At 38.4% G+C, this 24,934-nt stretch overlaps 1 protein-coding gene across 6 annotated transcripts in view; it reads left to right on the top strand.

Moving 5' to 3' along the window:
- PECAM1 (platelet and endothelial cell adhesion molecule 1) overlaps window positions 1-24,934 on the top strand; it is a 48,418-nt gene that overhangs the window by 3,910 nt on the left and 19,574 nt on the right. For 2 of the 6 annotated variants that reach the window (XM_075519228.1, XM_075519226.1), the window contains exons 1-14: window positions 4,065-4,132; window positions 7,004-7,072; window positions 10,215-10,241; window positions 12,080-12,373; window positions 13,328-13,627; window positions 13,714-13,983; window positions 14,355-14,615; window positions 15,610-15,891; window positions 19,485-19,766; window positions 20,181-20,288; window positions 21,173-21,200; window positions 21,675-21,745; window positions 22,435-22,491; window positions 24,860-24,928. In XM_075519228.1, coding sequence (XP_075375343.1) covers window positions 7,033-7,072; window positions 10,215-10,241; window positions 12,080-12,373; window positions 13,328-13,627; window positions 13,714-13,983; window positions 14,355-14,615; window positions 15,610-15,891; window positions 19,485-19,766; window positions 20,181-20,288; window positions 21,173-21,200; window positions 21,675-21,745; window positions 22,435-22,491; window positions 24,860-24,928 — 2,089 coding nt within the window. In that variant the 5' untranslated portion in view covers window positions 4,065-4,132; window positions 7,004-7,032. The other 4 variants (XM_075519231.1, XM_075519229.1, XM_075519227.1 and 1 more) reach the window with 4 other exon arrangements.

Genomic DNA, 24,934 nt, shown 5'->3' with positions numbered 1-24,934 from the left:
TCTCTTACTCCTCCTGCTCTGTAGAGCCACGGAGGGGCTGGCTGACGTTGCTCACCCGGAACCGAACGCTTTACTTTTTCTAAGAAGCTGATTCCTTTTGTGTGTGGGTAATGGCGAATAGTTATTGTGAGCGGTGAATTTGTCCATAGCTTTTAAAAAAGAAAAGTTTAGTTATCACCAGGATCTCTCATGAACAGCAGCTTTAAAGGGCGTGTGTGCAGAGAGCTTGCTTGGTTCCCTCAGGATGCCCAGCCTGGGTATCAAGGGAAGACAAGTGCTGGTTCAAAGCACTGGTTTCTATTTGGGAAGTGAGGAGACCTCTTCCAGAACTGTTTGTGCCTTTCTTGGCTGGTTTGGACTCTGCCCAGCAACCCTGCTCTCTCTCTTCCCTTGGGTGGAGGTCCTGCAGTTCAGTGCATCTTGTGCCTTTCTTGGCTGGTTTGGACTCTGCCCAGCAACCCTGCTCTCTTTCTTCCCTTGGGTGGAAGTCCTGAAGTTCAGTGCATCTATGTCCTCAATGTTTGTTTTGAGTTTTGTTTTGTTTGTTTTGTTTTCCTTGAAATTTGAGTTTAGGGTCTGAAATAGGAGAGAATATGCTTTCTTTGACACGTCTCATCCATCTCAACTATAGATGTAGGATTGTGGGGAAGAACTGCATTTCATTTAACCATCCAATACCTGGGCCTAGCTGTTTCATCTGCTCAAATATCTGTTTACTTTTCAACTTTTATAATTGCTTTGCAGAGCATTGATAGACACACTTCCTATGTAAAAAGATTTTTGAACCATTATGATAGGATTTGGTAGCTGAGGCTTACTGATGAAGTTTGTATAAAAGCCAGACTGCAATTGCTAGATCAACACAAGGGGAGTAATAACATGAACTGGTTAGAAAATGAAACTTCAGATGAAGTTCATAATGTAAATGATTAAGTTAGGTTGATATAAAGAAGCTTCCAGAAAAATTTGCTTGACTACTCAGTCCTATAGGGCAAGGAAGGGCTGGATATACTAGAATTTTGTTAAAGCATAATCCTACAGACTGTGTGTACTCATGGGAGTTGTGCGTGCCAATGGTGCATTATTATTCTCAAGCACTACTCTTGGAATAACGCTTTTAATTTCTGCTGGTTTATGTGGATATAATTATGATGAGCATTCAACAGATCTGAAGGTGGATAGCATCTTTATGGCAGCTTTGTAAAAGGCTTGAAGGCAGTGTTTTTCTACAACATGTGCTGGAAGTGTCCCAAAATTAAGAGAATGAGCTTCATTAAATCCTGTAGTATTACTCTGAGACAAAACATTACTGTCTTATTTTTCCCTTCTGCAAGGAGAACAGCATCCATTTTGTCCATATGGCATCCAGTTGGCCATATTATCAATGTGAAACGGGGAAAAAAGGCAAAATTAGCCCTTGGCATTACCTTTCTGTGAGGTTTTGAATACTGACTTTAACTTTGAATACTAACTAGCTCGTTAGTCTCTTGAGTGTCTTGGATAGTAGTAAATGAAGCTTACTTCCATGTTGATTGTTTTTCTGGCAGAGCTGGCTATTGACTTTGGACTAATATGATCTTGATTTGTTCAGCACATATATGTAGCGTTTTATAGCATCAGTAAGATATTGTGCAAGCTTGGAGTTCCCTTTTTATTAGATCTACAGATTTCCTGCCTGGAATGAATGTGGCTGTACATGTAAGAAGAACTGAATAAATTTAACAAAGAGTAATGAACAGAAGTCATCCAGCCAAAACAAGTAAGTTAAAAAGTCTGAAAGGGAGATGTGTATCACTTGGTGCTGTGACAATATTCTGCCTCAAGCAGGCAGGTGGAAGAGAATAAAAAAAAAACCCCTGTGCTTTCATTCACAAGGTCAATTCTTTGACTTGAGAATGAAAATAGTGTGACATAGCTGTAGTAAGGCTGTGAAGTCTTCATACTATATCTGTCCTACTGTAGGCTTCCAGGGAAATTTGCATGTTTCAGCAGAATTATAAAAGTTATTCCCAGTCCCAGTTTCTCATCCTGAGAGGTCCTCCATTCTGGAAGAGCATCTGCTACAGTAGATGTCTGCAGAAGGTTTGCTAGAAATCACCATATACTGACAGTTATGTCTGGTGATGAATTAAATTAAGCGCTTCTGTTTTGTCTGCAAAAAGGTTTTACTGATATAGCTAGATCATCATGGAATACTGTATTTTTATACTCCCACTCAAAATAGCTGTGGTGGCAAGTCTGCTGTTTAGTTTAACTACTTGGTATTTGGTTGTGAGAAGATTGTTTTTCTAGAGGACAAGTAAGAGTAGAAGAGGAAAGGATCTCTTTGATACACAAAAGATCGGTGCAAAGAAACTTTCTAAGACTCGTATTGGGGTTTTAGAAAGTTGGCATTCTTTATTGCGGTGCTGGGCAGCACTGGGGATCGCTACACCATGTTCACAGAATCACAGAATCGTATAGGTTGGAAAAGACCTTTAAGATCATCGAGTCCAACCATAAACCTAACACTGCCAAGACCACCACTATACCATGTCCATAAGCACCTCATCCAAACGTCTTTTAAATACCTCCAGGGATGGCGACTCAACCACTTCCCTGGGCAGCCTGTTCCAATGCTTGATAACCCTTTCAGTGAAGAAAAATTTCCTAATATCCAGTCTAAACCTCCCCTGGCTCAACTTGAGGCCATTTCCTCTTGTCCTATCACTTGTTACCTGGGAGAAGAGACTGACCCCCACCTCTCTACAACCTCCTTTCAGGTAGTTGTAGAGAGCAATAAGGTCTCCCCTCAGCCTCCTTTTCTCCAGGCTAAACAATCCCAGCTCCTCAGCCGCTCCTCATAAGACTTCTGCTCCAGACCCTTCACCAGCTTCGTTGCCCTTCTCTGGACACGCTCCAGCACCTCAATGTCCCTCTTGTAGTGGGGGGCCCAACACTGAACACAGCATTCGAGGTGCGGCCTCACCAGTGCCGAGTACAGGGGCACGATCACTTCCCTAGTCCTGCTGGCCACGCTATTGCTGATACAAGCCAGGATGCCATTGGCCTTCTTGGCCACCTGGGCACACTGCTGGCTCATATTCAGGCAGCTGTCAACCAACACCCCCAGGTCCTTTTCTGCTGGGCAGCTTTCCAGCCACTCTTCCCCAAGCCTGTAGCGTTGCATGGGGTTGCTGTGGCCCAAATGCAGGACCTTGCACTTGGCCTTGTTAAACCTCATACAATTGACCTCAGCCCATCGATCCAGCCTGTCCAGGTCCCTCTGCAGAGCTTTCCTACCCTCCAGCAGATCAACACTCCCACACAACTTGGTGTCATCTGCAAACTTGCTGAGAGTGCACTCGATAAAGTGCACTTGGAGTGCTCCAGCACGTTAACAAAGCATATCAGTTAATATACAGAAAAATCATACATATTCATCAGATATCCCGGAAAGGGCAGTCTTATGGTGATGAGTTCCCGGAATTCATTTACATAGTCCAAGCATGCCCCGTAAAATTAGGGTTAGGGTCTTTTCACCCTCTGGTGGTCGTTCATAGCCTTCCTCACGCTGTCTGCTAGTTGAACTTTGGGCTTCCTTTGCCCACATACAGTCATTGAATTAGCTCATCAGTCCTTCGGCCTTGGAATGTTACAAGGGGATCAGTTTAAACTAGTTCTTTGGTGTCTATCTCAGCACAAACGTCCTGAGTTCCTGTTATCAGTGATTTACACATGAAGCCTAACAAGCTTGCTCAAGGTCTGTTTAATCTTGTCAGGCAAGAAGTTACACTATTGTCAACTCTACTCAGCAAATAACTAAAACTATCTTTGCAGGGGAAGAAAACTCAAGAAAACAAGGATGCAAGTGAATCTAAAAAAAATGCAAGTAAAGCTTTTTATGTATCACAGTAAGGTCTTAGAGATTGTCAGAGATTTAATCCTTTCATCTTCTATATGCATATTTAAGATATCTTTAAATTTCTTGCAGCAATCCTCAGGTTCTAAATGAGAATTTTAATGTAGTGAATGGTTTTCAGTGAACTGCAAATTGCAAGGAACATGTCAGCAGGTGAAAGGAACTTTTGGGTACCCAATTTGATTATCCTAGCAGTTCCCAGATCCCTCAAAGATGAAATATTTTATAATGGTATGTCTTCTCTCTGACTCCTCTCCCCCTCCCCCCCAAAAAAAAAGGAAAAGAAAGAGAAAGAGAAAGAAAAAATTTTGATGGGACACCAAAAACTTGGGTTACTAATGCATTTCTCTTGGATAAATTCTGACATCACTGTCTGAAAAGTGTTCCAGACAAATGTGTTCAGGAATTGCTATAAGAATACTATGGGTTGAAAAATGTAGAGTACTCTCTTAATCAGCCTTCTTTACAGACTCATAGATGTAATTTTAACTTTGTTCTGCTTCCTAACCTCTGATAAAAATTAACTTTTTTTTTTTAAATTTGAATACTTAACATACTGAATGAAAAAAGTGTTAAAAAAAGTACACCTGTCAGGACTATGTCTGGTTTTTAGCCCTTTTCAAACTTCTGTTTGTGTACTCTGAGGAGTATCTACCCCTTTGTGCATCCTAACCAGAAGTTATATGAGTAGCAGCAATGGCTGTGTGTGGACACCTGCTGCAGGTCAGGAGCAGATCAGTTCTTCCTTTCAGTTTGTGTAAAGTCTGCTGACAGATTTTCTGTCAACTTGGATCAGCTTGTTGAGTGACTACCAACTGAATTTTACTTATGAAACTGATGTGGAATAATGCTTGGAGAATCATCAAGCGATACAAAAACAATGGGAATGCACAGAGAAGGAAAAATATTTCCAGAATTGATTGCCTCTCCAGCCAGAAGGTTCTGACCTTTTCTCTGGCACTGTCCATACTCTGTGATGAATATTATTGCAGAGCTCGAGGCTGTTTTTCTGCTGCATCCAGAAATGCTGGATGTTAAGCAACACAAGTGCAAATTCTGGTGTGTTGCCAGATAAGCACACTGTGTGATAGTGACACAGACTGTGATGTCTGTTTCTAAACTGAGGACCTTGTTAACCCAGTAGAAGACAGCAGTTAAAAATGTCCTCAAGGTGTAGTCAGCCACTTACGCACACTACTGGAACAGAGGAAGTTTGAGAGGGCGTATCAGAAACCACGATCATAATGTAAACCAACAAATAGATTTCCCACCTCTGAAAGAAGGAATTTATCTCCTTTTGTCTGAATGAATTTCTGAGGTATGTGGAAGTGTGTGCTACACGAAATACAAGTCAAGACTTCAGATTCCTAGTTTTCTTTTCAATGTGACACCATATCAGTAAGGGAGCATAAAACCAAATAGTAATAATTAGCTCCTGTTGTATTCAAAAGAAAAATTTCAGTGTGAAAGCCTCAGTGATATTCTCTCAGTCTCTCCTCCTGGTTACCTCCGTTACTTTTCCAGATCTAATTTATATTGCCATTTGGAGGAGGTGTTGGACACCAGTAATCACAGGTTTAATTGCGAAAGAGGGAAGTGAGGAACCACAGCATGCCTCGCTGTAGGGGCCATCTTCCAGTAGATGGTGCCATTGTGAAATGCAATTTATTCTGACAAGCATGAACTTTCGGCAATCTAGGGTTTCTGTAAATTGTAGAACTTCTAGACTTCTGAAAAAAACCCCAATGTTAATTTCTTTAATGTTCTTTGTAAATATTCAAATCCAGGGATAAAATTAACTTTTTATTCTTCTCTAGGGAGGTATAAAGAGACACTTTTAAAATAAAGACAAATGATGCAAATGTCCCACATTCAAGAGAATACAATATACCCCAAAAATATACGTAGAAAAAACTCAGTTCACCCTCAGTTCAGTTCTCAGTTCAGTCCCAGTTCACCAGGGATTTGTCTAGACTTGTGAAAACAGCAACATTTGTTATAATTCTATTATCTATGAGTATACTGAAACAGGAAGTGATAATTAAGCAAAATAGTTCACAGCTGTAAGGAACCAAAAGGATTAAACGATTATACACGTCAGGGGCTGGGGGCATTAGAAATCAGAGCTGCTTTTCTAGTCTTGATTTAGTTACTGGAAAGCTTGTGTTGACTTCAATATAGATGGACACAGATCTCTGAATTTTTATAAGTTTTTAAATAAAATTTAGAAAATCCTAAACATTTGTGGATACACCTCTTTAGCAATTAACTGTTTTTAAAATCAGTGAACTTATACAAGAAATTATGTGGAGCCTCCATTATCAGGGACAAGATTTGATGACCCCAGAATGTTGTGTTAAGAGAAATGTTTTGTCAGTAAACCAGTGAGATAGAACTTGAAGGCAACACATGTAGGGACTTCATCTTTTCTGAAGAAAGTGAAATTCCCATCAGGAATGGGCATTTGAGAGCAGGAGACAAAGTTTAGGGGCCCCAGAAGATTCACTGGAATCAGCACGTGCTCTGTGAGGAAGTAAAATGTCAGTCCTAAAGATCGGCACTGCGGTGTGCTCTCTACTGTCACGCCAGCCAACTGGAGAGCAAATGAAAACAAACAGCTGAAATGTGGTGTGAACTCCTAGCTTCCTTTCCTGTCATAAGGGACTGGCTGAAAACATTGTATTTGCAGAGGGAAAAATTTGAAAATCTTATTCAGCATTTTGCCCTTAATTAGGAAAATAGGCTTTGCCTCTGATTTTAGGCAAAGCTGTGTTCAGATGACGGAGCTGATGGTTTTTAGGAAATGTCCTATGTAAGCAAGTAGCAGGGGACCCAGCCAGCAGAAACAGGGCTCATGAATTCCCAGATAAGCACAGCTTTAATGTTTACGGGTCCGATTCATTGGGCAGTAGATTAAATGTAGTGATTCACATAGGTTTCAAAGGGCATTGCGTCTGATTATAATGACTATTCTGTCTGCTTCAGAAGGTGTGATGCATTTTTGAGGTCTATCCTACTTTTACCAGAAATATAATAGGGACCGAATAGAGTTCTTTATATGATGTATATTAGAATAACTTTGTCTGATCTTATGTATTGCAGAAAAATGTATCTTGAGAGATTACAATAAGATGACTGTTGGGAAAATATGCAGCTGTATTACTGGCACAGGTACTTTTAAGTTTAAATTCTTTAAGTCAATCTGATTTCCAGTTTAACAATGGAAGATGGTCTCAAGCCATTCTTTTGTGTTTGAAATGCTTTTCTCCCAAGTTTCATGATATTTTGGCTTAAATTCCTGTAGTTGAATTTACTTCTTGCATTCTGGTCAATATCAGTTAGATTTTCCTCTCCAGGGCAATGTTGAGGGCTTATCAAGAATATGACAGTCTAATCAGCCTGTGAGATCTTACAGAACATCCTTCAGTTGGGAGTGACATCTCACAACAGCCTCAGGTTTTGGCACCATTAAACCTTACTCCTGACCTAGTTAATCCTAAAAGCTATCCTTTCCACCTCAGTCTGAAACTAGCCTGGTTCTGAACTCAACCATATTGGCTCGCTCTGAAGGATATTGGCCCACACTCACTTTCTCCTTCCCTGGCTGCAGCTAAGAGGAGAGCCTTTGTTCCCCGTGGGAAAGACTGGTGTGGTTTTGCTGAGCTTTGTATGTCCTGCTGAATGCTTTTATGGGGAAAGGGGGAAGGGGGAAATCTCCTTCCTTCCTATTTTTTGTTATCAATAGCAAAAGTTGATCTACCTTTGTTCTCCACCTGCCATGTATCCACCTCCTCTTTTCCTTTACCTGGCTCTGGAGACCATTGTTGGCAACCAGCCAAAACATCAGTCTTTTGTTGGTGGTGTATTTCAAACAGACTGGATTAAGCAGAACAAATACTATTGCTAGTTAACCAGCTTACTTCTTAGTCATTTATTGCTATGACTATTGTGGCATTCTGTACTCCCTCCCTGCAAAACAGGTAGATAGATGCTTGTTCATATTGCCGATACATTGTTAAACAGATGAGTGTTTCCCTCCTGTTTCCTTTTGCAAAATACCATGCTTATGTGTGTAATACAAGCATTAAAGTACACGTATAGCTTTAAACTATTGTTTTTTGGGGAAAAAATACAGTTTTCATTGACCCGAGAAGAAAAAACAGGGGGTTTCATATAAACAGTGAAGCTTATGCGAACTGTATAGACTTCTGTGAATGTGTTTAGTATTGTTTTAAGCAGTGTTTTAACAAGCCTGGAAAATGTCACTGGAAGTAAAGGATAGCATTGACTGTCTGCAAAGGAAAGAAACTAAGGGATTAAGAGTTGAGCACTCGATTTTCAAGAATAACTAAATTGCTACTTAGGGAGTTCTGGGACACACAACTTGAGAAACACTTTTTGAAAGGCATGATTTCAACTCACTTTATCAAGCCTATAGACTGAGTCAGTGTTGGGGCTCAAGTGGAAAAACTTAAGTCCGACTTAAAAGTGGACTGATAAACTGAGAAAGGAGTATCCCAAACAACTAAAAGGTACTGAACATTGAATTCCTAAAAGTTACACAGTAAATTTTTTCTGGAAAAATGAAATTGGTGCTTAAATCTGCCACTTCTGCACTGTCAAATTATTTAAGATTAAAAGCACATTCATACAAAAAATGATAGTACCAAAGTAAGAAAAGTGGAAGAGGAGAAATAGGGACAGGACAGTATCTCTGTAATTCCCTTCCTTTCCTTGTTCTGCCCATCTCTCCCATCCCCTCCCCATTTGAATATCAAGACACTAGTCATGGTAATGAGATTTTGGATAATGATTACATTTTACCTCACAACTAGTCTTCTTCAGAACAACTCCACCTAAATCAAAGCTGATGGCTACTGATTTACTTGTGTTTAGGCTTTCTTTAGGCTTTTTACTTTCCTTAGGCTTTTGTCCATAATAAAAAAAAAACCCTCCATTTTGTTAAAGGAAGTTGAGTAATTCAAGTGTTCTGAATTTTACATCAGTTCCTTACTGTATCTCAGGCAGACATTTACACCAGTGGAAACTGAAGGCAAAATGCTGAAGTAGAATGTTTTGCAACTTTTCCTCCTCCTCTGATCACATTTGCTCAATTTCTGCTTTCAGTGTTTTGGATGCAGAATTGATCATCCCTGATTGCAGGTTGGCTGTAATATTGTCAGGCTACTTATACCATTGGAAAAAAATTAGCACAGAAAAGGTCAGAAGATCTCTCAGGGATGCCTGAATTCAAACAGTGTCAAGCTACTAGCAGATTTAACTCTTGCTCCAGAGTATTCTCTATTTCAGATTGTGCCAGGGCTGCTTCAGGTTTCTGCTGAGAAATGAAACTCCAACTGGTTCTTTTCTTGTGGGGTTTAAGTTTTATGATTGTGTATGTTTTGCACTGTCCTAACTATATAAAATAAAATCTTGTGCAGTTCCATGTTTTTGATATACGATGGTAGTATGAGAGATCCGCCTGTCAATATTCTAGTCTAACACAACAGTACCTATGGTTTCTGAGATAATTTGAATTTATTGTGCACCCTACAGGAAAGCTGTTCTTTGCCACAGCAAAGATGAGAGACCTAGAAATGGAGGTAAAGGGGAAAAATGAGTAATTATGTATATGTATTCTCTGAAAGGGTTCTCCATGTCAGGATGAAGGGAAATATTTGCTCAAGGATCTGCTGAGGTCAAATAGTGAAGGTAATTTGTGTTTGTAAATGGTTAATCGTGACTTAAAAATACCCGTATTGACAGGAACTGCAGGATAAATGTCATTGGAACTTCTTGTTTTTTTAATACACCTTAAGAAATTAAACAAAGCAAATGCATTTGGTGGCGCCCTCAGGAAAAGTCCAGTCACTTCCTGAACAGTAATCTGCCTGTGAGCAGCAGATAGATTCTCATTGTTTGCCATTTCCAGTTTCCAGTAATGGGAACGATTACTTGATCTAGCCAGTTTCTGTTGAAGATCTGGGAAAACTTACTAATTTTCATGGCAAAATTTTATCTGTTTCCATAAAACAACAAGAGAAAAAAAACATAACTTGTTTTTGGTAACTGGAGGCATCACGTCTGATGATGAATATTGTTTTATTTTGGAATTAAGTGTCTGTTCTTCAGGAACGAGATGTATCTTGCTCTTCTGGTGATTTTCTTGCAGTGTAAGTTTGATAACTAAATATCTGGGTGGGTACATGTGTTTCTGATTTGTTTGGGGTTTGTTGGGGCTTTTTACTCTTTCCTATTACTGTTTCTCAATCTGTAAGCTTTGAAAATAACATTTCTTTTCATTTTTTTCCAGGTTCAGAACTTTACACTCAGGAGAGAGGTAGGTAATGATAGGGGTTTTTTTCCACATAAAAATTTAAAATAAGTAATTTAACTAATTCCTCAGTTGTTGGTGTGTGTCCATAACAGAGTTTATCTGGATTTGCTGTACTATAGCTCAGTACGGAATTTGGCCATGTAAAAAAAGGTTTTACTTGATGGTGTTTCTTGGTATAGTGTTTAAATGAGACGTGCTGCTCATACTTTAATAAATGTTTTGGTGAAATCTTTCCTAGAGTAATTTGCTTTACTGAGCTATACAAGAGAAGAGATGGGAGAGGAAATTTAATTACTAGCATTTTGTTTTGGTCTTTAAAAAACCCTTTCATGCCCACAAGCAAGGAGGTATGATAAAATTACAGAATATAAGTTAAAAGCACTCTCTCTTGCTCTTTTTCTGCAAAAGAAAAGATCATGTCTGAGCAGAGTACAGAACTTGCATTCTGAAAGGAATGCGTTTACTTTTTACGTTATCATCTTTCTGACTTCCAGCACGTACACTCTGCATACTTCTTTTTTCCATCACTAGGGAGAAATGTTTGCTTCTTGTTGCCAGGTAGTCTATTCACATGCAAAAAAATTTACAATTTTTGCATTGGTTTTATGCCCCAAACTCTCTCTAGCAAGGACAATTTATAAATAGCTGGTAAATGTACATGGCAAGGGACTTCTTTAGATGCAGGACAGTTTTCCTGTTCTAGTAGCAAATTTCTAATACAAATCCTGGCCAAAATGGGCATACCCAAAAGCTGTAAGTTCTAAAGGAAGGGAAAGTGAATGAACTCATAAATCTTTCCCTATACTTGTTCATTTAGCTGTGTGAATAAAAATATTAATTATACCAGGATTCTAATAATTATAAAATTTTAAGCTACAAATTATTTATCATCGCTGTGGTTATAAACATAAAAGCACTATATATATACTCTGCTATTATAAACTTTATTTCTTAAAGTGCTTATAATTTTTTAATTTTTTTTAATAGGAATATTGTATTCAGTGTAGTTTTTCAGGGACTAACATCTAAATTCTAAATTAATTGAAAGCATTGCTTCTGCATATGATTCTGTATTTGAATTAATCAGGGTATGATTGCTAAGGACTCTTGAGAGTGTGATTGCTGGGCTGCCAACAATGTAAAGTTAGGCATGTACATGTTTGCTTGCAGAACTTGAACCCAAATACCTTCTGTTGTGCTCTAGTTATCCTAAACTAGAGATTTAAGATTATCCCAAGCTCGTGAGTTACATGTTTAAAGTGGAATTTGCTGAATGATATAACCCTAACCTTACTTTCAGATAAAAAATACTGGGATAACTCCAGGGATTTCTGCTAATTGGGGATGAATTGGCTTGGGGTTTAATACAACTCTAAGCAGGGTTTTCCTGTCATTTTTCAGTTCATTCAGGCAAGTATAAATACAAAATTTTGTTCACCTCTCACATCTCCTGCCAATTAGAGTTGAAAACAACGAACCACGAGAAATAAGGAAAACCAAGAAGTAGCTGCAAACCTATTCCAGTGTCCTCTGTGTCTTCTAGGGAATTTAGTATGGCATGAGCATGGCCAAAACAATGATTCTCGCGGCCCCACCCAAGGCAAAGACTGAGCAGATGGACAGTGTGTGCTGTGACAATCAGTAGTTGTCTCTAGTATACCTGTGCAGTGGAAGGTAAAGCTGCTGCCACTGTCAACATCTGTGAGATCTGACCACAAAACACCTGCTACTAGGGTACAGTGAATTAATTTTTGTGATTAACATGTAGCAGCTTGAGATAACAGTATTATGTTGGACTCATTGAAAAGAAATGTAACTCTCTCTTTATTTTTTCCATCAAGTTTTTACTTTCAACACAGTTGAAATCAAGGCTCAGCCATCTGTCAAAGTAAAGAATGGAGCTCCTATGTCAATTGTCTGCCATGCTGATATTAGCAAAAGTACCAATTTCCAGCTGAAGCATAATTTTACAATTTTTAAGGATGGCAAGCTTGTGTTCATGACTGTATCAGACAAAGGAGATGCACAGTATGAAATATCTATGGCTAGATCTTCAGATACAGGAGAGTATGACTGTACTGTGGAAGCAGGCGGGAAGACAAAATCTAGTAACTCCTTACATGTTTGGGTAACAGGTGAGTATTCCTTCAAACGCGGCAGTTTTCTAAGTAACAAAAAGAGAACAACCTTCCAGTGGAAGTAATAATAGCCAGTGCCAAATAGGGTATCTTGCGAAGTGTTTTTTATCCATAGACATCACAGTACTTTACAAGAGTTTAGTACTAAATCCTAATGTTAAGGCACAGAAATGAAATCACGATCCCAAGGCTACATGGCAGATCAGTGACAGTCAGGAATACAATCTGTGCCTCCTGTGCCACCATCCCCTCTGTCCTGAGCCTCTGTTCCCTAGACCGAGAAAGTATTATTTGTGAAAGCTTGTGCCTATAGATCATAAACATGATGGGGGGCGGGTAGATTACTGGAAAAGCTGGAAATAATGTATAGAGATTCTCACCTTGTGACAGCCATTGCTAAAGCTAGTATCAACTGTGGACTACTTTTGTAGACAATGTTATATCAATCTTGTTCTTTCAGCTCTTATGAGAACAGAGGCCACCTCCATCTGTACTCTTTCTAGCCATGTGTTCTTGACTGAAAGTGACATTTATCCCCTTGGAAAAGAATATGTTCAGCATTAAATAGTTACAGGGTTGTGCAGGGCCTGTAATTTTTCTTCAGAGGCCTGCACCTCTAGCTACAGAAGTTGGGATGGCATTTAGTTTCTTCGCTTGCTCATTTCTGGGTGGCAATAGGAAACTAAGGAGGAAGCAGTCTTACCTTCAAAACAGCAAGTTTCATACTTCACATGTTGCATCAAGATTGTATTATCTGCTCGAGGGACATTTTGTTCTTCTGAAGGTGCCTCGGTATGCACCCACACATCAAAGGAACTGTCTTCAAAAGCTCAGTTCTTGCAAATTATGTGCATCTGTTCATTAGCATAAATCACTACCATAGTCATCAGAGATAGTGTTTATTTCAGGATTATGCAATATTCTATTTCTTTTCTTGTTTTCTGTTCTAAGGAATGACCAAGCCAATCCTGACTGCTGAGAAAAAAGAAGTTTTAGAGGGTGAAGTTGTGAAATTACGTTGTGAGCTGCCAGAAGAAGAACCTCCTTTATATTTCTTTTTCCGGAAGATAAAGATGAATTCAACACCTAAAGAAAAACATGTATTTGAACCATACAGAAATTTTTCTGTAGTGGAATTCTCTGTTGAAGAGGGAGATAATATTTTACAATTTGATTGCTTTGGTAGGAGAAATGTAAAACTTGAATTTGAAAGCTCAGAACACAGCAACAAAACACTTGTTACAGTCAGGGGTAAGTTGCTTAGCTTTTCTTTTTACATTTCTTTGCTTGCTATGATTAAAAAGTTGGGTCATGAGTTTATATGTATTCTCTTGCAGAACCATTTATAAAGCCTACTCTGAATGCCAAGCCCTCAAGTAATATTACAGAAGGAGACAGAATACAGTTTGAATGCTCAACTGTGGTAGCCCGAATGCGTGACATTGAAATCATACTCCAGAAAAACAAAACAATACTGAACAGTGTACGAGATGAGAAACTTCTGAAATACTCTGCAGTAGCTACTCTAGAGGACAGTGGTGAATACCTGTGTAAGGTGGAACAAGGGAGAGCATCTAAAACCACCAAACTGAATGTTGTTGTGTCAGGTAACACCTCTGTTCATCTTAGATTTTACTCAATGGATTAATATTTAAATTTAAATTTGGTAGAACTCAAGATCTAAGTGTAAATTTTCCCTAAGTTAAAGGCTATTTAGATTTAGATTTTGGTTTCTAATTTTTGCCTGCCAATACTTTCCAACTAAAATAATACTTTCAAATAACACATATGAGAATTGGTTTCAAGTGATTGCTAAGTTTCTGTTTTCCCTGAAAATACTATTATATTAAAATAACATGATTGTTTTTTCCCGTGATTGTAAACTTTCAGTATGTCCTTCGCTCTGTATACTTTGAGATAGGTAGCTATATTCTTTTAGGCTCAATTTGAATGAATTCCTTCTCTTTTTATCTTGCAGAATTATTCCCCAAGCCAATATTGGCTGCTTCTATGAGTAAGCTGGATGAAAATAAAGAATTAACTTTGAGTTGCAGCATTAGTGGTTTTCGGAAAGCTAACTTCTCTATATTACGGAAAAATTCAAATGGAGACATCTGGTTGAAAAATTCTAGAAACTTAACAATGAGAGTTAATGTGAATGATACTGGATCCTACATCTGTAAAGCTGAAGTAAAAGGAATAGTCAAGGAGAGCAAACCTGTAAGGATAAATGTTTATGGTGAGTTGACACAGAGGCTTAGAACCCGATGGTGGGGGGGAAAAATCAAAACCGTAAGGTTATAAATAAGCACATCTGTTTACAGAATCAGTCTCTAGTCCATGAACTAGCAGGGTGTCTCTTAGTTCTCGCAATATTAATTTCTGTGAGATGTGCTTGTTGTCTTTAGCTGTAGAGGAATTGGCCTATCGTGATCTAATCACATCAGACTTTTCCAGGGCTGGCCCTAAGAGAAGGGAGTTAGCATGTCTTCCTTCTGTTCCCTTGATTCTGCCAGGTGCCAAATAAACTCTCATTCATTACCATTTGCAGGAGCTGGTAATGTTCTGCAAACCTTTCACTCATCAGTTTGATCTGAAACTCTGTCAGTGTCTGCCTTGAATCCCTCCCCCGACCCTCCAGGCAGAAAGCCATGAGAGCCAGAGGTCATCTGGATAGCTCTACTCCAGAAAAGCCAAGTTTTTTGCTATCAATACAACCCCCTCACCAGCACACTAGTTATAAACACCCTAGTTTCCTTCCCTCTCATGGAACAAGCACAGTCGGTTCTCAAGTCTGTAAAGGGGGATTAACTGGGTTGTGACTCACTGTGCTGCAGAAACAGAGGTCCCTGATTAGGTGCTGCAAGATCCATCTCAGGTAATATGTGCAATGGTACTTGTGTATATTTTTGCTCTACAGACTTACTCCTTGGATCAGAGCTAGTTCTGGAGTTTGGATGATCCACAGCTGTGTCACTGATCCTGTTTTTGTTTTCCTTTACATTCTCCTTGTATGCTATTTTATTCTGTCACATATGTTCTATTACCTATGTTTTTGTTTTGTTCAAGTCACCCCCTGCTTCCATTCTATCAATGAGGAAGAGCTTCCCAATATAGGCTGTGTGTGCAAACTAGCTAAATATTGTATATTTATGTTTTCTATAAAATAATATTGTAACTTTTGGCCTTATGCAGCGTAATTAGCGACAAACTTTTCTTTATTCCCCTTTTAGCTCCAGTCTCCAAGCCCACTCTTTCTGTCATCAGTGGTTTACCGGAGGTGGTGTTAGGGAAGCCTCTACAGTTAATCTGTCGTTCAGTGATGGGAACACCGCCAATAACATTCACGTTCTACAAAGGAAGTGAAGTTAAGAAAACAGTAATTAATGACACATATGCTACATTCTTGGATGAAAATATTAGACAAAATGACAAAAGAGGATACAAATGTGATGCTAGAAATAATCACTCCAGTGGTATGAAAACTAGCAATATTCTAAACATTACAGTAATAGGTAAGTTGGTTTAATTCTTATTCTTGTCTAATGTCATATTTTGATTTTTGAAACTGTAGCAGCAAATGATGGACTAAGCAAAATGGATGTGAAATGTTTACAAATTTTTGCTCCTTTGAATTAAAAGTAGTTGGAGATCTGTATCACAGACTATTTGTCACTGAAGTAAAAATCCTGATAGTAATCCAAATCAAGTTAACTACAAGTGAGTTTATTTTAATGTTAAAAGCAGATCTGACTTGAAATCTTATAGAAGCTGTTTTAGTAAAATTAATGATTAAAAATTTCAGGACCAGACCCATTTTCTTTATGTTTGATTTTCATAGGACTGGACTAAATTTATACATCATGATATTGGAGTTAGTCTACAATTTTACTCACTAAAATAATTGAGCTAGCTAGATTCCTGGTAAAAGACATAAATCCTCACTTTTAATAATCCCTCTAAATGCCTCTGTTATTAGTTGCAGTTTTCAGAGGCACTGAGCATATGTTCAACACCAGAAGCTGCAATTGCTAAGTAGATCTGAAAGTCAGTCTATTCTTATGCTTTATTAGCAACTAGGAGATACTGTATATGAGCAAAGTCTCTGATCTACAAATATGTGTGAAGTAGAAAGGGAAAATTCCTCTGCCCATGAGAAAAGTTGGTAGTTGAAGCTTTAAAAAGAAGATAAATTGGAAGTCCACAGAAGAAAGCATGACATCTGATAATACGCTAGGAATCTTAGCAGTACCCCAAGAAGGGGAATGCAAGTGAAAAAGCTGTGATTTGCAAGTGTGCTATTGGCAGATATGAAGAGAAACCAAAGCAAACAATAATTCTGTAGTAGGCCACATAAGACCAGCGTCAGGACTTGTAACTCTTAAAACACGTGTGTGTGGTTTTCCCTGTCATTACGTGTGTAAGGGAGCGTCTTGTCTTGGCAGGATTTTTTAACCAGTATACCGTGTTTCTGAAGATTTGTTTGGTGCACTCAGAGCAGATGGTAGTGAGGTTTCCTGTGACAGTTCCTGGCTTAGATCCTAGTGGTTCAAAGGTTTGGCTTGGGAAAATTCTCTCACTGATTTAGGTATGTTCTGTCCCCATCACAAGCAGTTCCCTGTGTGCCCAAAGAACTTACTTGTTAACAATAGGTTTTGCTACAGGCCTTAAGGAAGTTTATGGGATATCCTGTACTCAAGATACGGATTGTACCTTGGATTTAATTTGAAAATCTAAGGTAAATAATTGTAGAGAACAGAGTAGCTGTTTGAGGTGGCATATTGAAGCCTTCTGCACTAGATGAAGGTCCCTAACAGTTGCAGGCTTCATGTTGACAGATACTGTCTTGTTGGGGTTCATCTTTATTAGTGAATGAGGTAAGCAGAAATAATAGTCTCCTATCCAAGTGGAAATAAAGCACTGATTGTGCCTGCTGCTCCTAGAGGACCTGAGAATATTCTTAATCTACAGAAGGAACCAACTAATTGTAGGTATTGACCTTTTATTAAAGGAAATAATAATTTGCCTGTAACATCTTCAAAATGTTTGTCTGCTCAGTAGTGTCACCTCTACCTTACTTGGTTCAGAGTTGGTCAGTTTTGTCAAAAAATTTGACTGTTTTGGTAGTGGTTTGGCAGTATCTGGTGACAGATAAGTAGAGCTGTGTATCCTATGCATGTTGTTGGCATCTATGTCGATGTCATTTGACCAGATAGTAACCGCATACAGCTATTGGAAAAAAATAGAGTTCTTTGGGACTGTAAGTAAGAGAATTGGTGATGGCAGATCCACTTGTAGAGCCATTTTAACCCATATCCTTGGCTCCTTGCTACTTTTCTTGAATGTATCAGCAGTATTTTAGATTTACCTAACCAGATTACAGCAAAGTAGCCCAAGACCAGAGGAAAAGTCTATTCTTCACCTATTGAAAAGAAGAGAGAATCTCTCTCTACCAAGGAGTTTTCAGTTTTGTGTCCCAGCTTTAACCCAAATTGTGTTGGTTTTAATAAGATAAACTTGTGGTTAACAGGCTGGTTTCCCTCTGAGTTTGACATTGAGTTGTATATGACTAGAACAGATACATCCAGAATTGTTGCATTTCTTCTGAGTCAGTTGGATTCTTGCACAGTTGAAGGACGTGCTTTCCACTCTCTGAGCCCCCAAACAGGTCTTTTAATACAGTATTTGCATTTGCCCAGACTATAGAAGTAGGACTGTACCTTAACTACCTTTGCTAACACTAGAGAGAAGCTGAATGATAAAACTCTGAAGAGATTTATCCAGTAGGATTTAAAGTCAAGGTAATTTGAAATAACAGCTAACAAATAAACAAATACAAAGCATAATCTTAGTCCATTAACAAGTGGGTATTTATTTGCTGGAACTAGTGTATCCCAGCTGTTAGAGAAATGGTTCAGGATATATTGTGGCGCTGTTTGGAAGTTCTGAATAGAAAGTCACATTTTAGAGCCTGGTGAGCCAATCTTCTGCAGTCCACCACTCCTGAGGTGGTGGCTTCGAATTCTCTGTATTCTGTCCTTTCTGTCTGTACCAGATCTGAAAAAAGACTTATGTTTTATAGAGCAATCCTCTCTATCATGGGATCAGTCGTAGTAACCCACATCTTCTATCTAAATCTGCTTCCTATCTAATACAAATACGGCTTTCATGACTAGCATCTTTTCATATCGGATTTGGTTTCCTCCTTCCACTTTCTGTACCAGTGTTGCCTTAATGACTCCTCCTTTACATCTGCCTTGTGTTACCCATGACCCTGCCCCAAACACATTTATATTTCCAGAGAAATTTTGTTTAGCGATTTTTAGCAAAACAGATGCTTCATATCCCAAACATTTTGTGAAGCTACTAACATTCTACATGCCTTGCATCACAGAACGTATGTACATTTTTTCCCCATGTAATTATAAGTGCTGATGCTCATCTGGTCCTATGCTAGCTCTGTATATGCTAATGTACTTAATTTGTAAAACAGCAAACTTAAAAACTGTATTTTGGCTATGCATATTCTTACAACTTGTTCAAATGCAAACTAACTTCCCTCATTGTGTTCGCTATATTCTGTAACCATTAGAATTTGGGACTTGCTTATGCCTTTCAAGAACTTGATCCATTATCTGCTGATATTCACTATTGTATATTAAATGTTACAAGAAAGATATAATACAGTTAGCGTAAAATAGCATAACTCTACATAACTGTGAAGGCATAGCTACATAAAATGAACTATAATTATTTACACTATTGAAATGCTGAGTGTATTATTTCTGAAAACTAAATAATTTGTAGGTTGGGGCCTGAGGGGCATCCAAAGGAATTTAAGAAAAGAGACTGACTGACTTCTGTGGAATGGGTATTGTTTCCTTCTCTGTCTGCTTTGTTTCTTTATAGTGCCCTCTCTCTTTCTGGGTGTATAAAAATATGTACTAGAGGATGCTGTCTGGCAGAGACTGTTCAGAAGGATTAATACTGTGCATTCAGTCTCTGTTTAACTGAGCATTAAAGCAAGTATTTCTACAATACAATATTTTATCATCAAAGTTATTTCTAATAGTGCTAACATTTGTTTTCTTTCTGCCTTCTTCTGTAGTACCAATTGGGAATGCTAGCTTGGGCAGTGTTCCACATGGAGAAGTGGAAGATGGCAGTGAGACTGCTTTTCTCTGCTCTGTGACAGAAGGATCTTGGCCAATCCACTTCAGGATTTTTAGAAAAACTGATCATGAAGTTCTTCTATTTGAAAAAAGTGAAAATGCAGACAGAGTCATGTGGCGCAAGGAAGCAATGAACAGGCAGGACACGGGGACATATTACTGCATGGCTTCTAATCGAGCTAATGTGGTTGTGAAAAGCCATCCAATAACCATCAGTGGTAAGCTAACTTTTCTGATAAGCGGCATACTATGTCGTCATGATAGGTGAGGTCATGTTATCTGGGATGTTACTAAGTGTAACTCCCTTACTTGCATTTGTTCCGCCACTGTCAGAAGTTAAACAGAGAGATCCATTTATAAACAGAGATTATCTAATTTGCATAGAAAAGTGTAAGGGATGCTCAAATGCCAAAGGAGCCAGATGCGAGCTAAAAGCAACCCATTGTTGTACCGAGTTTTTGGTCACAAAGGAGAGGCCCAGTGGTGCACTTTGCATGCAAGTCTCCTTAAAGTTCTTCCCCAGTGTGTAAGAAGACCAATTTGCAGTAAAATGAAAGGTCAGGAACTGCAGAAGTTGGTAATGATGACCGTCACTGTACATACTCTCTTAAACATGTCTTTCTTATTTCCAGTCATCTTAGCAGCTTGGCAGAAAGGAGTCATCACTGCATTTGCCCTAATACTTATTGCAGGAGCAGTAACTCTCACTTTATGGTGGTTTTTGTGTAAGAAGAAAAAGGGTAATGAATGGTTTCCTTTTATTTGTTCGGTGACAAATGTATTACAGTTAAACTTGCATTTGTTTCAGGAGCAAAGGCTTGTGGGGCTGAGGCAGGGGTGAGGCTTCAGGAGATGACTAAATACAATTTAAAAAAACTAAAAAACTACTTTAAAATGCCGTGTGGCCCAAATTAAGCTGCAAATGTGCTGAAGCTTTCCAAGTATATTGGGCAGAATGGGAGCATCCAACTAATGGTGCTGGGAAGGCAGTAGTGGAGCAAAGGATATTGGAGATAGGCCAGAATTGCACTGTTCTGATGCAGTCCTAGGTCTGGAATTCAGTCCCGTTCAATGTAGAGGCAGACAGGGCCTGAGGAGTTTTTTTGATCCCTTATAGAGCTATGACAATTTGATTTGGGGTCCCAACTCAGGTGTAATTGAGGTACTTCTCTAGTCCTCATGAAAGAAATTTAAGATTATTAGGTTGTGGGGGTTTTTTTTCTGCCCACACTGTAATACAATTTCACTTAGGGATTTGTCTTTTATCATTAAGGTATTCTTTCAGATCACGTTCTTTCAGAAAGTAAGTAAATCTGGTTTATCCTGTGATATACAGTACACTGCAAAATACTTGGGAAAATTGGGAGTATCTGGATGTCCCAGACTGCTTAAATTGGGCAGGCTAAAGTCTGGGGTTTGAGATCTTAGGTTGTCTGTGAAAGAGCTATTTAAGGGACCTGGGTGATAAACAGGATGTAAGATACTACGTAATGAATTTTGTGATAGCCAAGAGAAATTATGCTGATTTGGGTAGATAATCACTATATTTTTGTTTTGATTTTTACTTTTAAATTATTTTACTTGTGCAATCTATTAATAGATACTTTTATTTTTCTCTGTTAAGCTAAAGGACCATCCATGGAGATGTCTGGGTAAGACAGCTTGCTTTATAGTAATGGTGAAGTATTTCTGTTTAAAGGGCTGGAAGCCTTTCACCATATGAATATAGTTTATTATGGCACACACCTGCAGAAGATAGATGGTTGTGCTTCATGTACCACCTGCTTACACAACAACAGGATGAGGAAATACTCTAAAAATAGAAAAAAAAAAAAAAAAGGCCAGCTAAGAGAAATAGAAGAACGTCAGGCCTGCATTTGAATGCATTTAGATATGGAATTAAAAATACAGAGGTCTTAAAGGAGAGTAATGCAAGAGGGAACATTTTTTTACCTTAAAGTTTGTTTGTGCTTCTCTTAAAGACAAAGAGAAAATTTTCATTAGCTTCAATAGTTAGGAATGCGTGGTAGTCAGCATAGACAATGACTGATCTTTGCATATCATCATGTTGTTTTTATTGACTGGTTTTGGATAATTACATCAACTTTTATTGGTTTGCTTTTCAGTTCTGCCTTGGCTACAAACTTGACAAGTGAAAAACTGACAAGACAGCACAATGATGGAGACTACTATTCAGGTAGGATATTTTGCTGTAAGACTTGCAATAGTAAGTGAGTTGGCTTAATTAAACATTTATTTAAAATTTTGGACTCACATGGTTGTGGTTTGGGTAGGGCCCAGTGTTTTGGGAATACAGAGGAATACCAATAACATTTTCCCAAGTATCTTCTATCATTTTGTCTTTGTACAGTTTTTTATGAGCATGTCTTATACAAAGATTGGTTTATAAGTCTGCTCAGACACTTCTACCAGGCAATCAGTTAACAATATTACAGATGGAGAAATCATGGTAAAAGAAAATTAATTTCTGTCTTTGACAGTTTTGACACAGCTGCAAGAAAATTATTCCAGAGAGGAAACCTGAGTTGTGGCACATGGTCCTGTGATGTGCCCACAGTATAGCGATGTTAACTTGCCGTGACTGGGCACCTTTCATCCCAGGATCTCAGTACTTTACAAAGATAGGTGGACATATTGTTTAGAGCTCCTGATATAAACTAAGTTACCCCTTGGGTGTTTTTTAGCTGGTAATTTAAAAAGCCACGTTCTTCCCACCTGTGTTAGATGAATGTCTTAGGTGTGAATCTAAAAGTAGAATTTCTCATATGTAAATAAACATAATGGCAATAGGAGTTGCAGCTGTGTAACTCATTTATTTGATTGGCTATATATTTTCTCAGCTCAACTTTTGCTTTAAAATTTTAGGATCAGGTTACATTGAAGATAGTGAAAATCACATGAAATCAACAGATGAGAGTAAAGGTAATTTCATACTTAAACAATAGATTTTAAAATTATTTTGTGATTGAAAGTTGTGATGTTTTCTAATGGTAGCAGTCAGGATTTGATAGGTCCAGGCCTTTCCTTTTTCTCTTTCATAGTGGGGAAGACTTTCCTTAGCTGAGCTTTGTTCTTTTTCCTTACATGCAAAATGACAATGATAGGACCCATTTACCAACTGCATTATGGAATGTAATCAATTGTGCTGGATTCCAGGCCATCTAATGAAGGATGGTATAAAAATACAACTTAGACTCAAAATTTTAAGTTCTACACAAAAAAAATTTTTTAAAAATCTTTTCTACAGTCTTCTGCTTCTTTTAGTTCTCTGTCCTTTCTTCATTTCTGTATATCTTGAAATACTTACGCATTAAAACTAATAATCTGCTATGAAATCTGAATAAAATAACCTGCCAAATACCTTGAGACACCATGTGGGAGATATATATACTCATTAAAATGTGTCATCAAGTACTGCATAATCTAGCACATTGTATTCTTCAAGACTGGTGTTTTAAAGATATTTAGTTAAAGTACTTAAATATGTGGGTATTGCCATCTGAAAGCATACTTTGCCCATATATTTTTGTTTTATATTGATGTGAAAGTATTCTCATGGGTTAGATGCAATTTCTGATGGCTTATAGTACATTTTGACTTGGTTGTCTATTGGACCATGAGTTGAAAGACAGTTGGAAAGGCATCTAGTATAATTAAAGATCAAAGTTAAGCTAAAATTAATCCAGAGCATGGAACTAGACTTCTGCATAAGCCTGTATGCAACATAGGTGGCAGGAATACCTAATCGATAATTCTTTGATGCAATCCTGAGTGTGGAGGGCAGCATTGTACCACAAAACTAAGAGAAAGGTGCTGCACTAAGTTAATTTCACAGGAAAACTTGGAAACAACCTTTGGAAACTCTAGCTCAGTGACTCTTGTTTTTTCCACTGTATCCCACCTATTTCAGATAAAATGGGCTCTGGTCTAATGATCTTCATGTGTGCCAGAAATAAATGGGTTCAATCCTTACCTACTGTGGATTGGGCAGCTTCATTAAAACCAATTAGGCTATTGCAGATCTCTCTACCAGATGTGAAAAACAAGTCTGTTATTCATTTACCTCTAAAAATAACAGTATCTGTTCTGCATTTGTGTGACAATAGCTTTTACTTCAGCAAGCAAAAAGGAAGCTTATAGTCAGTGCATGGAAGTTACTCCATGGTGGCCTGAATAAGTCAAATTAGAACTAGAGAGACATTCTCATGCAAAACAAACAGACAGACAGCAGAAACATAGGAACGTAAGGCTGTATTGATCATTCAGAATCACTGCTATTGTAGGTAGCATGTAATTTAAACTTTGTAATTAACTAATAAGCCACCTTAAACACTGTTTTGTTCAGCTTTTTTTTTTCCTTCTCTCACCAATGCTATTGGAAGGCTGCTCCAAAACTTTGCTGTTCTAATCATTACATCTTTCTTTAATTTCTGTTCTAAAAAAATCCACAAGCAGTTCTGCAGGATTCTAGTCTAAATGACTGTTGTGGTTCCTTCCAACTTTTACAGAAATCTAGTAGAAAACCACTTCCACCCTAAGGAAAAGACAGAGTAGAAAGCAACAGCTGTTTCTTGTGCCTGTTGTATCCAGGTAGCCAGTACTTGTCAGCCAGTAGTCTTAGTAAATCAGGTGTCTAATCATTGTCAGGCTTTCTGTGGGCATTGTGGCAGAAAAGTGTTTTGAGGATGAAGATGGGTTGCCATTGTAGATGTTCTATGGAGAGCTTGAAGGGCAACATAAGAGAAAAGTGCTGAAATTGCTTATTGGCAAAGCAGAAATTGAGAGCATGAGACGTGATAAGGGAGGCCATGAAAGACTTAGAGAAGGTTTTAAATGTGAGAAAAGTGGAGAATGGGAAGTGTCCTGCCATAGCAGCCATAGAAAATGAGGAAAATTAATGGCAGGGAGAGAAATAGAAGAGAGAAGAGCTGGACCTGGAGCAGGAATATGGGAGAATCTCAGATAATCCCTGCTCCATTTGTGTTGTGCCACTTTGGAAGGTGTTAAATTGAAAGTAAGAGTTTTAGGCACAATTTGCACATCCCACAGTTTCAGAAATCTGGCTTGAGTTGGTCTACTGCCTTTCAGATTGGGATGACCCTTAGGAATGGGTTGGCCTTACAACTTTTAGCAGAGTAACTCACATCTGCCATAAGTAGGGCCTGATCCTGCACCTATCAAAGTCAATGAGGACTTGTCCATTAATTTCAGCAGCAGCAGGATCAGGCCCACAGCTCAAATGAAGCATGCAGTCCTACAAAGAAACATCTTCTTGATATTTTTGGGGCAGGACCTGACCTTGAGAGTGCTGAGGTGGAGTACACTGAAGTTGAAGTATCAACGCTTGATCCTCACAGAGGTAATA

The sequence above is a fragment of the Mycteria americana genome, chromosome 16 (genome assembly GCF_035582795.1).
Source record: "Mycteria americana isolate JAX WOST 10 ecotype Jacksonville Zoo and Gardens chromosome 16, USCA_MyAme_1.0, whole genome shotgun sequence".
Classification (NCBI taxonomy): Eukaryota; Metazoa; Chordata; class Aves; order Ciconiiformes; family Ciconiidae; genus Mycteria; species Mycteria americana.
Note: the sequence above shows the minus strand (reverse complement) of the source record. Positions and strands in the feature narration are given on the sequence as shown.